The sequence below is a fragment of the Octodon degus genome, unplaced genomic scaffold (assembly GCF_000260255.1).
Source record: "Octodon degus isolate 3935 unplaced genomic scaffold, OctDeg1.0 scaffold00214, whole genome shotgun sequence".
Classification (NCBI taxonomy): domain Eukaryota; kingdom Metazoa; phylum Chordata; class Mammalia; order Rodentia; family Octodontidae; genus Octodon; species Octodon degus.
In genome coordinates, this window is record NW_004524790.1 from 2,920,989 (window position 1) to 2,934,459 (window position 13,471).

General features: G+C 34.1%; 1 protein-coding gene across 1 annotated transcript in view; it reads left to right on the plus strand.

The window, feature by feature from the left end:
• Positions 1-833: 833 nt before the first annotated feature.
• The window catches only part of LOC101582675 (vomeronasal type-2 receptor 116-like), a 93,559-nt gene continuing 80,921 nt past the window's right edge, over positions 834-13,471 (plus strand). Inside the window, exon 1 of the mRNA XM_004644959.2 lies at positions 834-851. Within this exon, the coding sequence (XP_004645016.2) occupies positions 834-851 (18 nt within the window). The remainder of the gene's footprint in view (positions 852-13,471) is intronic.

Genomic DNA, 13,471 nt, shown 5'->3' on the forward strand with positions numbered 1-13,471 from the left:
TATATTGTTTGCTCTATAGTCAAAAGTACAAACACACTAGTCATAAAAGTTTTAAAATTTCTATATTTCACCATCTATTATTACTATTGCAAATTGTACTATTGTAAATAGGAAACCATATCTGCCTAATCACATGTTCTCCCTTGGGTGATAATATTGGAAACTGCTTGGAAAATAATCTCCAAAGTTTACACTGAGGGATGGAGGACAGTGACAATCAGAAATCAATATCCCACTCTCAATCAATGGAGAAGGCAAAATCTGGGGGAAATAAAGCAGGAATCAATGACACAAGAGAAATACCCTAAAAACAGATTTAACAGAGAAGCTCTGACTGCAGTGATAGAGCTACCTACTGTCAATCTTTCACAAAAAGGTATTACATCAAGCAAATCAAAGATTTTTCTCTGAAATACAAACTGACAAAAAGCAGGAGTAAAATGCAATCTCAAGCCACAAACGAACCCAGGACAAACTCAGAGACATCATCACTGTAGAAATTGGAAGTCAAACACCTGAAATATTTGAAATAATAGCAACTGAACTAAAGAAACAACTTCAGTAGGGTATAGAAGAAATCTGATCAGATATAATCTCACAAGTAAAAAAGAAATGATAAGTATAATGAAAGAATTAGTGTTTTTAAAGAAGATACTGATGAAGAAATGGAGCAGAATATAAAAATGATGGCAATCTTGAATGAGCAATACAGGAAAGACATAGAATGCATGAAGCAGATTCAAAGAGTTATATAGGAAATTAAAATCTCAATCATAAGTTGATAAAACCATTTGAATGAAAGAGAAGATAGACTTTCAGACCCTGAAGGCACCATGGCAGCTAGTGGAAAGGTAAGGAAAGCTCTCTTAAAAACAACTAAAAGCCAGAAAATAATTATTCAACAGCTGTGAACAGATGCAAAGATCAACAAAATAAGACTAATAGGCTTCAGTGAGAAAGGAGCGACACAAATGACAGAACAAGAATATGGGCAGCAGAAATAGCATAAAATTTGCCAATATGTGGAAACAATCTGACATTCAGTAGCCATGGCATATAGAACTCCAAATAATGTCAACCCTATTAAAACTAAACAAAGACTCATAATAATCACGATCCAAAAAATTCAGCACTAAAACAAAACATACTAAACGCCACTCAAAGAAATAAATGGAACATATTTAAAGGGAAACCCATGAGAATAACAACAGATTTCTCCTCACAAATCAAGTCAAGAAGAGCATGGAGGAAAGTATTTCAGGTCCCACAAGAAAATAAATTCCAACACATACTGATATACGCTGAAAAACTCTCTTTAAACATTAGTGGAAAAGTAAAATACTTCCATGACAAAAACAACTAAATTCATGACAGCCAAGCCAACATTATACAGATTACTAAGAGATATTCTAGAGATAGGTCAAAATGCCCACAATTCCAAGAAATGAAAAAAAAAAAAAAAAAAAAAAGGAAACACAGCAAACTGTTAAACACAGGACAAAAGTAGATAAGCAACAGCAGGAAAATAACATGACAAACATAAGTCAGTACAAATCAATAATATCCACAAAGGTAAATGGACCCAATTGACCAATTAAAAGAAATAGGCTGGCAGGGTGAATTAAGAAACAAAATCCAACAACATGTTGTACTGTGGAAGCCCATTTCAGTCATAAAGAAATTCATACGTTGAAAGGCAAAGATGGTAAACACTACTACATGCTCCAGTAGCTCAAAAAAAGGCAGAGGTACCTGTTCTGTTCATAGAGAATCTGAAATTCAAAGCAAGAATGATAAAACGAGATAAAGTCATTATACATTGCTTCAGGAAAAGTTCAAGAGGAAGAGATAGCAGTCATAAATATGTATGCAGCAAATGTGGGAACACCCAACTATGTAAGACAAATTTTAAAGGCCACAAAAACCCTAATATCCTCTATCACAATCTTAACAGGGGACCTTAATAGCCCCTTAGCTAAAAAAAAATAAGTCAAGCAAACAAAAAGTTAGCAAAGAAGTAGCAGAAATGAACCAAACCTTTGAACAAATGGATTTAGTGGACTTATACAGAATGCTCCACCCAACAACTTCTGAAAATACAAATACTTTTCAGCTGCACATGGCACATTTTTAAAAATAGACCACATACTAGTCCATAGAGCATGCTTAAGTATATGCAAGAAAACCGAAATTATCCCAAGAATATTATCGAACACAGTGCAATATAGCTAGACAATGTAGCTAGATTGTAGCTAGAAATTAATGACAAAAGAAATCACAAAAATCCATAAACATGTGAAAAATAAATAATGATTTCATCAGGAGCCAATAGGATACAGATGAAATTAAACAAGATATCAAACAATAACTACAATCCAACAAAAATTCAAACACAACATTCAGGAATTTTTTGGATGCAATAAAAGCAGTTAGCAGAAGGAAATTTATAGCAATGAATTAACACATTAAGAAAAAAAAGATAATAAATAAATACCCAAATGCTGCAGCACAAGTTTGAGAAAAATAAGTCTGAAACCCAAAGATTGGAGGAAATTATGAAGATTAGAACAGACATCAATCCAATTGAGACAGAAAAATAGAAAGAATTAATGAACCCAAAAGTTGGCTATTTGAAAGATTAGATTAAATTAATAAGGTCTGAACAACCTCATCAAAAAGGGGAAAAAACTAAATTTCAGCAATAAGGTACGCAAAGTGAAAATTAATACAGATGCTGTGGAAAGATAGAAGATCATTAGCTATTTTGAATATCTTTATTCTAAAAGGATCAAAGACATGGAAGAAATGGATAGATTTCTAGATAGGTACAAATAGGCATAACTGAATCAAAAAGATCTAAAAAATTTTTTTGGAAGAACCAGGGATTGAACTCAGGCCCGTGCACTTGCTAGGCAAGCACTTATTCTACTGAGCCATCTCCCCGGCTGCTAAAAATTTTGAATAAAACAATATCAGTCAGTGAAATTGAAAATGTAATCAAAGCTTAGCAACAAAGAAAATCCCGGGTCCTGAAGGATTCACAGCTGAATTCTACAAGAAATTGAGAAAAGATTTAATCCCATACTCCTCAAAATCATCAATTAAGTTGAAAAGGAAGCAATCCTCCCAAATTCACTCCTGGACACAGGAATTATATTGATATCTAAACCTGAGAAAGATCCAACCAAAACAGAAGTATATGCCAATTGCCAAAGTCCTCATTAAAATATTAGAAAATAGAATACAGCAAATGAGAGAGAAGATTATACAACAAGACCACGTAGGATTCACCCCAGGGTATGGAGATCTATAAATGTAGTACCTACATCAATAGAGCCAAAAGCAAAAACCACATGATTATCACAATACATGAAAAAATTCTAACACTCATTCATGAACAAAGGCCAATCAAAATTGGAATAGATGGCCTATACATCAAACTTATAAAAGTCAGTTGCCAAACTAATTCTAAATGTAGCAAAACAGAAAGGTTTTCCTTTGAACTCAGGTAAAATTCAAGTATTTCCTCTATCAAGATTGTCATTCAATATACTTCTGTAATCATTAGCTAGAGCAATTAGACAAGAGAAAGAAATGAGGAATAAGAATAGATGAAGAAGAATTTGAATTAGCATTGATTGCCCCTGACATGATACTCTACTTGGATGAACAAAAAACCTCCACCAACAAGCTTCTAGAATTAATAATAAATTCAGTAGTATAGCAGAATACACATCAACACAAAAAATCAATAGCATTGCTCTACACAGATAACAAACTGACAGAGAAATTAGAAAAACAATACCCTTCATAATAGCACTCCCAAAAATGAAATACCTGACAATTAATCTAACTAAGGATGTAAAAGATCTATGCAATGAAAATTACAAACCTCTATTAAAAGAGATTGAGGAGGATTTTAGAAAATGGAAAGATATTCCTTGCTCTTAGGGAGAACTAAAATTGTGAAAATGTGAACATGACCATATCCCAAAAATTGTTATACAGATTTAATGCCATCCCTACCAAAATACCATCCACCTGCCTCATAGCTGTAGAGAAAAATTTCTTAAAATTTATTTGGAATGAGAAAGATCCAAAATAGCAAAGGTAATCTTGGGACGATAAGGCATGAGGTGTTACAATCCCTGGCTAGAAACTATACTACAAAGCTACTGTGATAAAATCATCATGGTAACTTCAAAAAAAAATGACCCAAGAATCAATGGAACAGGTCAAAAGATGCAAAGATAACTATAAACGCATTCAGACATTTTATCTTTGACAGAGGGACTAAACGTATTCACTGGAAGAAAGTCTCTAAAAGCGGTGCTCGAAACACTGGGTCTCCACATGCCAAAACTAAATCTAGACCTGGGTCTACCACCATGCACTAAAATAAAAATGGATTATAGATCTAAAGATTAAAACACGAACACTAAATCTCCCAGAAAAGTAGGTGGAAATCTTGAAGGTAGAGGAGTAGGCATACAGTTTACGGATAAAAACCAAAATGCCCAGGAAACACTCCAAAGAACAAGTGAGATGTCTTCTTTTTATGTTTCCACATGTGCAAAGAAATTACGAGTAGAGTGAAAAGACATCCAACAAATTGGGAAAAAAATCATAACCAACAATCACTCAGACAAAGGATTTTTATCTAAATTAAATTGAGAATTAAAGAAAATTCGACCCCCAAATTTAAAGACCCAATCCAAAATGAGCATCTTAGATGAATATACACTTCTCAAAGGAAGAAATAAGAGTGGCAAATAAATACATGAAAAAAAATGTTCCACAGCACTGAATATTCAAGAAATTCAGATTAAAACAACACTGAGATACCCTCTCACCCCAGAAAGAACAGCTATCATAAAGAAATTAACTAATAACAAATGTTGGAGAAGCTGTGGGGAAAATCGAACCCTTCTCCACTGTTGGTGGAAATGTAGACTAGTGCCATCATTGTGGAGATCATTGTGGAGACTCCTCAAGAAACTAGGACTAGGAATTATGTAAAATCCAGCTATTCCCCTTCTGGGTATTTTCCCTAAAGTACTGAAAACATCATACCACAGGGATATACATACACTCATATTTATAGCAGCACAATTTGTCATAGAAAATCTTTTTTTTTTTTTTTGTGGAACCGGGGATTGAACTCAGATCTTTGCGTTTGCCAGTCAAGCGCTTATCCTACTGAGCCATCTCCCCGGCCCCTGTCATAGAAAATCTTGGAAGCAAAGAAAATGCAGATCACTTGAGGAATAGATGAAAACTTCGTGGTATTTTCATACAATAGAGTACTACTAAGCTATAAAGAAAAACAACCTTGAAGTCTTTATAGGTAATTGGATGCAACTAGAGGCTATACTTTTAAGTGAAATAGACCGGACCCACATGTGTAAATATTGTATTGTCACCCTATTGGAAGAACTTGTAATAATAAATAAAACTTGAATTATGTAATAGATATAGTAAAATATGAAGAAACTGAACTTGATTATAAAACAATGAAGGTGAGAGAAATGAGAAAAGATAGGAAAAAATAAAGGTTGGAAAAACTTGGAAGTATATATACAGGGTGGCTGAGATGATTTTATCAATTATTTCCAACAGTTTTTTGAAAATAACAATTGATATTTAGAGTTTTCACTTTGACTAACTCTGTATGCTTGTATCTGCAATCTGAGCAACTACATTAAGGACAGCAAAGTGTAATACAAAACCCATGGTTGAATTCCTCTCATCTTAGTCTTCTAAGTGAGTACTGTTTCTAATATCATAGCAATTATTATACTCTCTTTAAAATAAAGTTTTTAAAAAGACATTAAAAATTAAGGTTTCTTGAAAGCAAGCATTAATATTCAATTGTTTGTCCAATGTTGCATAACTCTATCTGTTAATCTGAGCAACAGATTTGATGTAAGAATAGATAATATAGCAACCACCATTAATTAGCTAGTTCTGTTTTGAAAATCTGTAACATATGTATTGTTGTATGTTACACTGTTTCTCTCTTTTTTTCTATTTGTTATTTGCTCCTATTTTTACACTTCAAAATTTAAAAAATGAAATTAGAAAAAGTGATGATTTAATTTCAAGTATGTTACACATAAATTTCTTTATGTTTTCATAACAACTATTTTATCATAGGTGTGATTTGCCTGTTATGTTCAACATGGATCTCATACTTATACTTGCCAAGTAACTCTGAGTCAATTATATAATATCATTAATTTAAATTCTTTTAGGCAGTTTTATTTTTATAATTATTAATATGTGTGTAATTATGTTATATAATTCCATAGCTATCACTGATTATGTATAATAAATTATATATTTGCAACAGTATACAATTATAATAGTTGCATATTAAAATATGAATTATAGTTGAACAAAAAGCTCAACATTGTAAAATTTAAATATCAGTATTTTAAACGTATAAAAATAAAATTGTGGTAAAACTAATATTTGTAGAAATGCTTATAACAATGGCCCTACTCTCATCACTTTTCCTCCAGTTTTGAGTGTAATCTTTCAGAAAATAACACACTCTTATGTATCTCCTTTTGTAATTTATAATTTCTTACATATTGATTATTGATTAATAAACTTATATTCACATCTTTTTGATACTTTTTGATACTGTGAGCAATGACACACATACTCATACTGTTTTATAGGATGCTATCCAACAAATGCTAGGTCTCTCACACTTGAAACATACTCTTCCACTGCCTTATCTTCTATGCTCAGAATAAGTATTCTTATTTCAGATTTGAACTCTACATTCTGATTTTTCATAGAAATTATACTACTTTACATTTTAATATATGGGTTATCTTCTATGAGAGACCCAATGTAAAACAGAGCAAAGTAAAAAATAGATAGTGAGAGAGATCAAATCTAAAGTCAATGTCAAACACTGGAGGAATGGCGGCAGAGGGAGGGCTGGAGTTGAAGTAATGAAGATGGACTGTGTTATGCACGTGCTTTGGGGCTCCACACAAAGAATGTGGACATCACGCAAGGAACACATGGACTACTGTATTTCATTTTGAAGAGGGAATAAACAAAAAAATTACAAGAACAAAGACAAAGCCACAGAAAACAATAAAAATGGTGCATAATTTCAAAAAAGAATAGGAAATAAACAGTATTTGTTATATTACATATTATCAGATTTGGTACTCAGATTACAATAAATAGACATGCAAGACTGATCAAACAAACATTACATTTTCCTTTCAATTAACCTTAACTTTCTCCTTGTCCTTTTAATTTTTTAAATTTTATTTTGAAAAGAGAAGAAAAATAATAGATATGACAGTAGAGACAACACATATTAAAAAAAGATGAAAGGTATTCAGCAAAGCTGGTCATATTGCATGTTACTAACTTCAATGTAGTTGCTCAGATATTATCATATAAAATTAGTCGAAGTCAAGAATTTAAAAAATTAACTACTATCTTTAAAAAACTGCTAGAAATTAGTGATACAATCATCTCAGCTATTCTGTGTATATACTTACATGACCTTTCTCCTTCCTTTTTTCCTGTTTTTTGTCTTTTCCCTCATCTCAATTGTTTATTCTTTATATTCAGTCTCTCTCTCTCTCTCTCTCTCTCTCTCTCTCTCTCTCTCTCTCTCTCTCCTCTCTCCTCTCTCTCTGACAAACTGTGCTTCTGTAAACATGGGTACACATGTATCACTGTGATGTGGTGTTCTCAGTTCTACTGAGCTATCTCCCCAGTCCTCCATTAAGATTTTCTTTTAATTAAGGAAGACTCAAGGTTTTTGTGCCATTATCTTCTTTCATAGCCACAGGCTATTAGTCAGAAAATGCATAACACAGTAGTATGACATCATTTGTTAAACAGATATTTTGTTATTGTGAAATGACCTAAACCCCATTGTGATAGCAATAGTAACCATTCTCTATTCTTAAATATCTATATAGAAATTGTGTATAATGCTAAACTGGATTAGCTTTACATGTGTGGATCACAAACATAATTAATAAATATAAACCCCATACTTTGAAAACATAGTCAAACAATTCATATAAGCTATATATTATGTGCAACAACCAAGAAAGCTTTTATGGATACACCATCAAAGAAATAACTACAAGAGACAGAGTTTTGCCCAGCAGTGATTTTCTGATCCAGTAGCTTATCTGATGGTAAGAAAAATGCTGTTTGGTGAATTCTCTCTCTCTCTCTCTCTCTCTCTCTCTCTCTCTCTCTCTCTCTCTCACACACACACACACACACACACACACACACTTCTCATTCAATTCCAAAATATACCGAGAAATTCAGACAAAGTAAAAATCAATAATCATTGTGATGAATTACTGTTAAGTCACAAAGAATGTGGGACCATTGAACAACAAATAGTTGTGAGGATCTCCAGAGGTCTGGTCAGAGGGAAATGAATGAGGAAAAGCCTGTTCTGATGGGAGTGCAGAAGCGTTGTGATACTTGACAGTGAATAAAAAGGAATAGTATGGGCTCAAAAAATAATTTTTCGCATCAAAAGAAGCAGAAGAAATGATTTTAAAGTGTAGAAAGTCATTTAAAATTAGGAATGGCAAACATACAAAGTACAAAGAAGAGCAGCCAGCAGATGTGTTTCTATTTGAAAAGCAATAAAATAAGTACTATCAGAAGAGTATGATAAAACAATGTTTGGAAAATAATAAAACCATTAATAAGATAATGAAACCACACACAATTCTTGAGGGAAATTTAAAGTTCATCATGCTGATGTTCACAAGGAACATATTCTAATATCTAAAATTAAAATACAATTAGCTGATGTGACCATGGCAAAAGTAAAGATGAAATTGTCAATCTTTTCCTTTGAAGTTTCAGAATAACTGAAATGAAATTTCTACTACATACTGAGCCTGAATATTTTGACAAATTCGTTACTTCCAAAATATAGAACTAGAAGGCAGGCACGTTCTCTGCTCCTGAAATCCCAGATCACAGGAAGACTGAGGGCTCAAGTTGTGGCCCATCCCACAGTTCTGCACAAAAGAAAATTTACTGTATAAGGAATTTATTTATAAAATCTGAACACAAAACACAAAGACAAAGGTTTTTTTACACAGTTTGTATGAACTTTCTATAAACACTCAAGAGAAAATTTGAGTATATTATTCTAAGTAAGTCATTGAAAATTTTGATTTTCTAAATATTTTAATTTTTTGCAAGAAACAAAATAATAAAGTTTTTATTTTAAAGACTATAAACATGACATAAAGTTTCAAAATCAGATGATAGGAAATTTACAATGGTTATATATTGCATATTCTTATCTTCAAAGTAGTTGCTCAGCTATCCAGATATAGGCATGCAGAATTTATCAAACAATATAAACACTGTTTCTTTTCAAATAACTAATAGAAATTAGTACATTATCTTAGCTACCGTGAGCATATAAACGCTCATGTAATAATTAATGCTGGATAGCATCTATTTCTTGTTGAATGCATTAGTTTAGGAGCAAGATATTTTCAATGTATTAATTCAGTGAATCCCAGATTTGCTCTGCACTTTCATCCACTCCAAGAGTACCATGGATGATGGATCTGTTATTCTGCTTGATTTAACTATTTGATAATGTCTGTGTCATCATGTAACACAGTATTCATGAATATACATAAATATTTTATAAATATTTCAAGCTAAAATAAAAGATAAACTGGGATTCCTTCAAGAGAAAACCTTGATTTTTCTTAGAGAATATAGCAGTGAATTAAAATAAAGAACAGTGAAGGTCAGGAATAGAAGTTCAGGGTTCTTCCAGGGCCAAAAATATTGAAGCATTAATAGGTCATGAAGAAAAAATGATAATTCCTGTAAGAAGTAAAAGTACAAACCTAATATCAAAACCAAACAAAAAATGTCATCTTTTAAAATATTAAAGGTATTTTCGTTCAATAAAATTTATATATATATATATATATATATATATATATATATATATATATTTCCCAAAATTTATTTTTCATTGTGATTCTAAAACTAAGGAAAACTCTCTCATGAGTCTCCAAATTCTTGTTCCCAGTGGATACATCAGCCTGCCTTGGCATAAAATGCTTTGGAAGTACAAGTGTGATCTTTCCACCATAGGATCACCATGCCTGGGTCTAGAATGCGGCCATCTAAAAATACAGCCAAAGTCCCTAATCATCTGCAGAGAAAACAGAAGTAAAAGAAACAGCAGATGGCTGCTCGTCTCCTCCTAGATAGGAAACAACCAGCATGCATCCTTCTTCAATTACACTTAGAGTCTTATAATTCTTGGTATGTGTTGGATTTCTCATTTCCCACTACAGTCAGATGATGTATGCTCATCATACCTAGATGACTTAAGTTAGAATCCTATCTGCAGATTTCATCTGGACTCCCTCATCACCTGTGGTCCTTCAATAATATTTCATCCAATGTCCTCCATCTTCTTTCTTACCTCTAATTTCTCATTAGTCCAGCCACAGATCAGATTCTGCTTCCCCAAAACAAACCATGCTGCACTAGATCCTATATTGATTTTTTTCTCCTGATCAAATAAATTCTAAGTTTCAATAAATGCCATTCATATTTCTTTCAAAGAAAAGAGATATATCTCAGGAAATATGTCTCAGGAGATTCAGAACCTTCTTATCTGTGTCACCAACACAAAATTCTTCCTGATCTGTCACTATTTGAGAAGAAACACTCAGTATCATCTACAATACTCAAATCTTATAAATGAATCACATTGAGAATGGTATCTAGTAAAACTGTGGGAAAAAAACACACACATGCAGGGAGTCACAAGTGCAAGCTGCTCAAGAGGCTGAAGCAGAGGAATTTCTGAAGACCAGGACTTTACTATTAGCATAGTCAGCACAATAAGGCCACATCTCCATAACTATGTAATCATGAGTAAATTGTTTAGGAATGAAATCATAAATGAGGGGTCAAGGAGATGGCTCAGTGGAATAAGCACTTGCCTGGCAAGCACAAGGGCCTGAGTTCAATTCCCAGCTCCAAAAAACAAATGAACAAACAAACATAAATGTACACTGGAAGAAGTAGGCAATAGGTACTCTATAAAAGAAAATGCTCAAATTTCTTAAACTGGAAACTTTGTTCCCCAATATGGACAGCTGACACTCTAGGTCCAGCACCTCATAAAAGACACAATGAATTACTGTTTCTATGGTATCTCTTTTCCTCACAACAGCACAAGTCGTTGGCTAGAATTCTCTGGCACTTTGATAAGTTCATTATCCCACTGCATATTTGTCAAAGAAAATGTAACTGATGTAATGGCAGCTGAAAATATAAAATATATCTGTATAGAGGTGAGAAGGAAACACATTGGTGAAAGAAAACCTCACAACTGACTCATCCCTTATGCTGGGCCTTTCTTGTAGCTCCAGGAGTCAGAGAATATTGGACAGGAGATATGGACCTAGAGTTTAGTTGAAGTACTGAATGTGTTTGCTAGGAAGTGTCTTAGAATAGGAGGAGTAGAAATACCAGAGGAAAATCAGTACCAATAAAAAGAATTTTGTGCACAGGTGATACTTGGCAATAACCACTTAGCATTGACCTCAGTCCAATCCAAGGTCTTGGATTCTTTTGCTACCCTACACCACTTAATGCCCTGCTGTGGCTTCTAGATAGGATGAAGCACAATGAACATGGAGTGAGGTACAGACTGGAGTCAACCTCAGGTCCCAGTGCTGACATCAAAAAGTTCAGAAAACAAAAACAGAATATTCTTCTCCCACATTCAAACAGCTAAAGGGGACAGATAGAGACTTATGGTCCTGCTCTGCAATGTGAGTGGACAGAACAGAATAAAATTACAGATAATGCTCAATTCTCTCTCAACAGATGCCTATGCATCATGATAATCAGGAGAAAAGTAAGGAATTAAAACGACACAGACCCAGGCGAGGACCAGCATGTGTGTGGGAGAACTTCCAATCTGCTGCCCCCACTGGATCCCTCCAGACCCTGCCCAGGACTAGCATATGAGAGAGAATGTCTGCCCTGCTCTCAGGACCCCTCCAGAACCAGCCCATCCCTGGCATGTGTGTGAGAGAGCTTCCACTATGCTGCATCCACCAGATTACTCAAGACCCAGCCCAGGACCAGCATACAAGCCTGATGTGAAACCTTCAGCTAAAGTCCCTGCAGAGAGGCTAGGGGCCAGAACCACCCAGCTAATCCAGGAGTAGAATATCTTGCCAGAGGGGCACAGCAGGTTCACTTCCATGGACGGCAGCAAGAAGAAGCTGAGCGCAGCAGCGAAACACAAGCCAGGCACATGCGGACGGATTCTAACTTTGTAGATCCACATCCAGTAAGCTGAGACACTTTGCTACACCCAGATCTATAAGAACACCCTCCTTCTTTCTCTCTTGGTTGAGAGAAGGGAAAAAGGCAACTGGGGTGAACTAGTCTCCCTGGAAGACAACAGGCACATCAAGGGGAGGTGATCAGACAGAACTTACAGTACTAACTTAAATACAAAATCCCAATTTAATATCTGCTTAACTATACAGACAAAATGTTTGCTCTTACTGTTTAAATTACAAACCCCTTAGTTACAAGAGTTTGTTAACTGCTAAATGTGACTACTGACCATTATGAGTGTTCCTAGATGTAGTTCTGTAAATACAAAACTATAATTGCCTTAACAACATAATCTCTCTTGTGTAAGAATTTTGGTAGGTGCTATGGTTATAACTGCAGGAAAGCTCTACAACAAAGGTCAGAGGACAGTGCTAAAATTGCAAAATGACAATGAGAAGGAGTAAAATACAATCTCAGTCCCTGAGCCCACCCAGAAAAATACAGGAGATATTAGCACAGAAGTAATTGGGACTCATAGCTGAAATGTCTGAATTAATGGAGTGTAAAGTAAAGAAACAACTCTTGAAAGGTATAGAAGATATCAGATCAGAGATAATCTCTGAAATTTAAAAGAAAAAGAAATCGCTGAATTAATAGCATCTGAAGTAAAGAATCAAGTGCAGAAACATATACTGGAAATCAGATCAGAAATAGTCTCTTATATATACTTAAGCATGACCTGTGGACAAGTATGTGGTCTATTTTAGAAAATGACCCATGTGCAGCTGAGAAAAATGTGTTTTCAGCCGTGTTTGGGTGGAACACTCTGTATATGTTCACGACGTCCAATTGCTTCAAGCTCTGGTTCAGTTTTGTTATTTCTTTGCTAAGGTTTTGTCTGGTTGACCTATCTTTTGGGGATAAGGGGGTGTTAAGGTCTCCTATTAAGACTGTGGTATTGGATATTAGATTTTTCATGTTCATTAAGATTTGCTTTATATAATTTGTTGCTCCAGTGTTTGGTGCATACATATTTATGAGTGTTACCTCTTCCTCTTGAATTTTTCCCCTAACCAGTATATAGTGGCCTTCTTTATTTCGC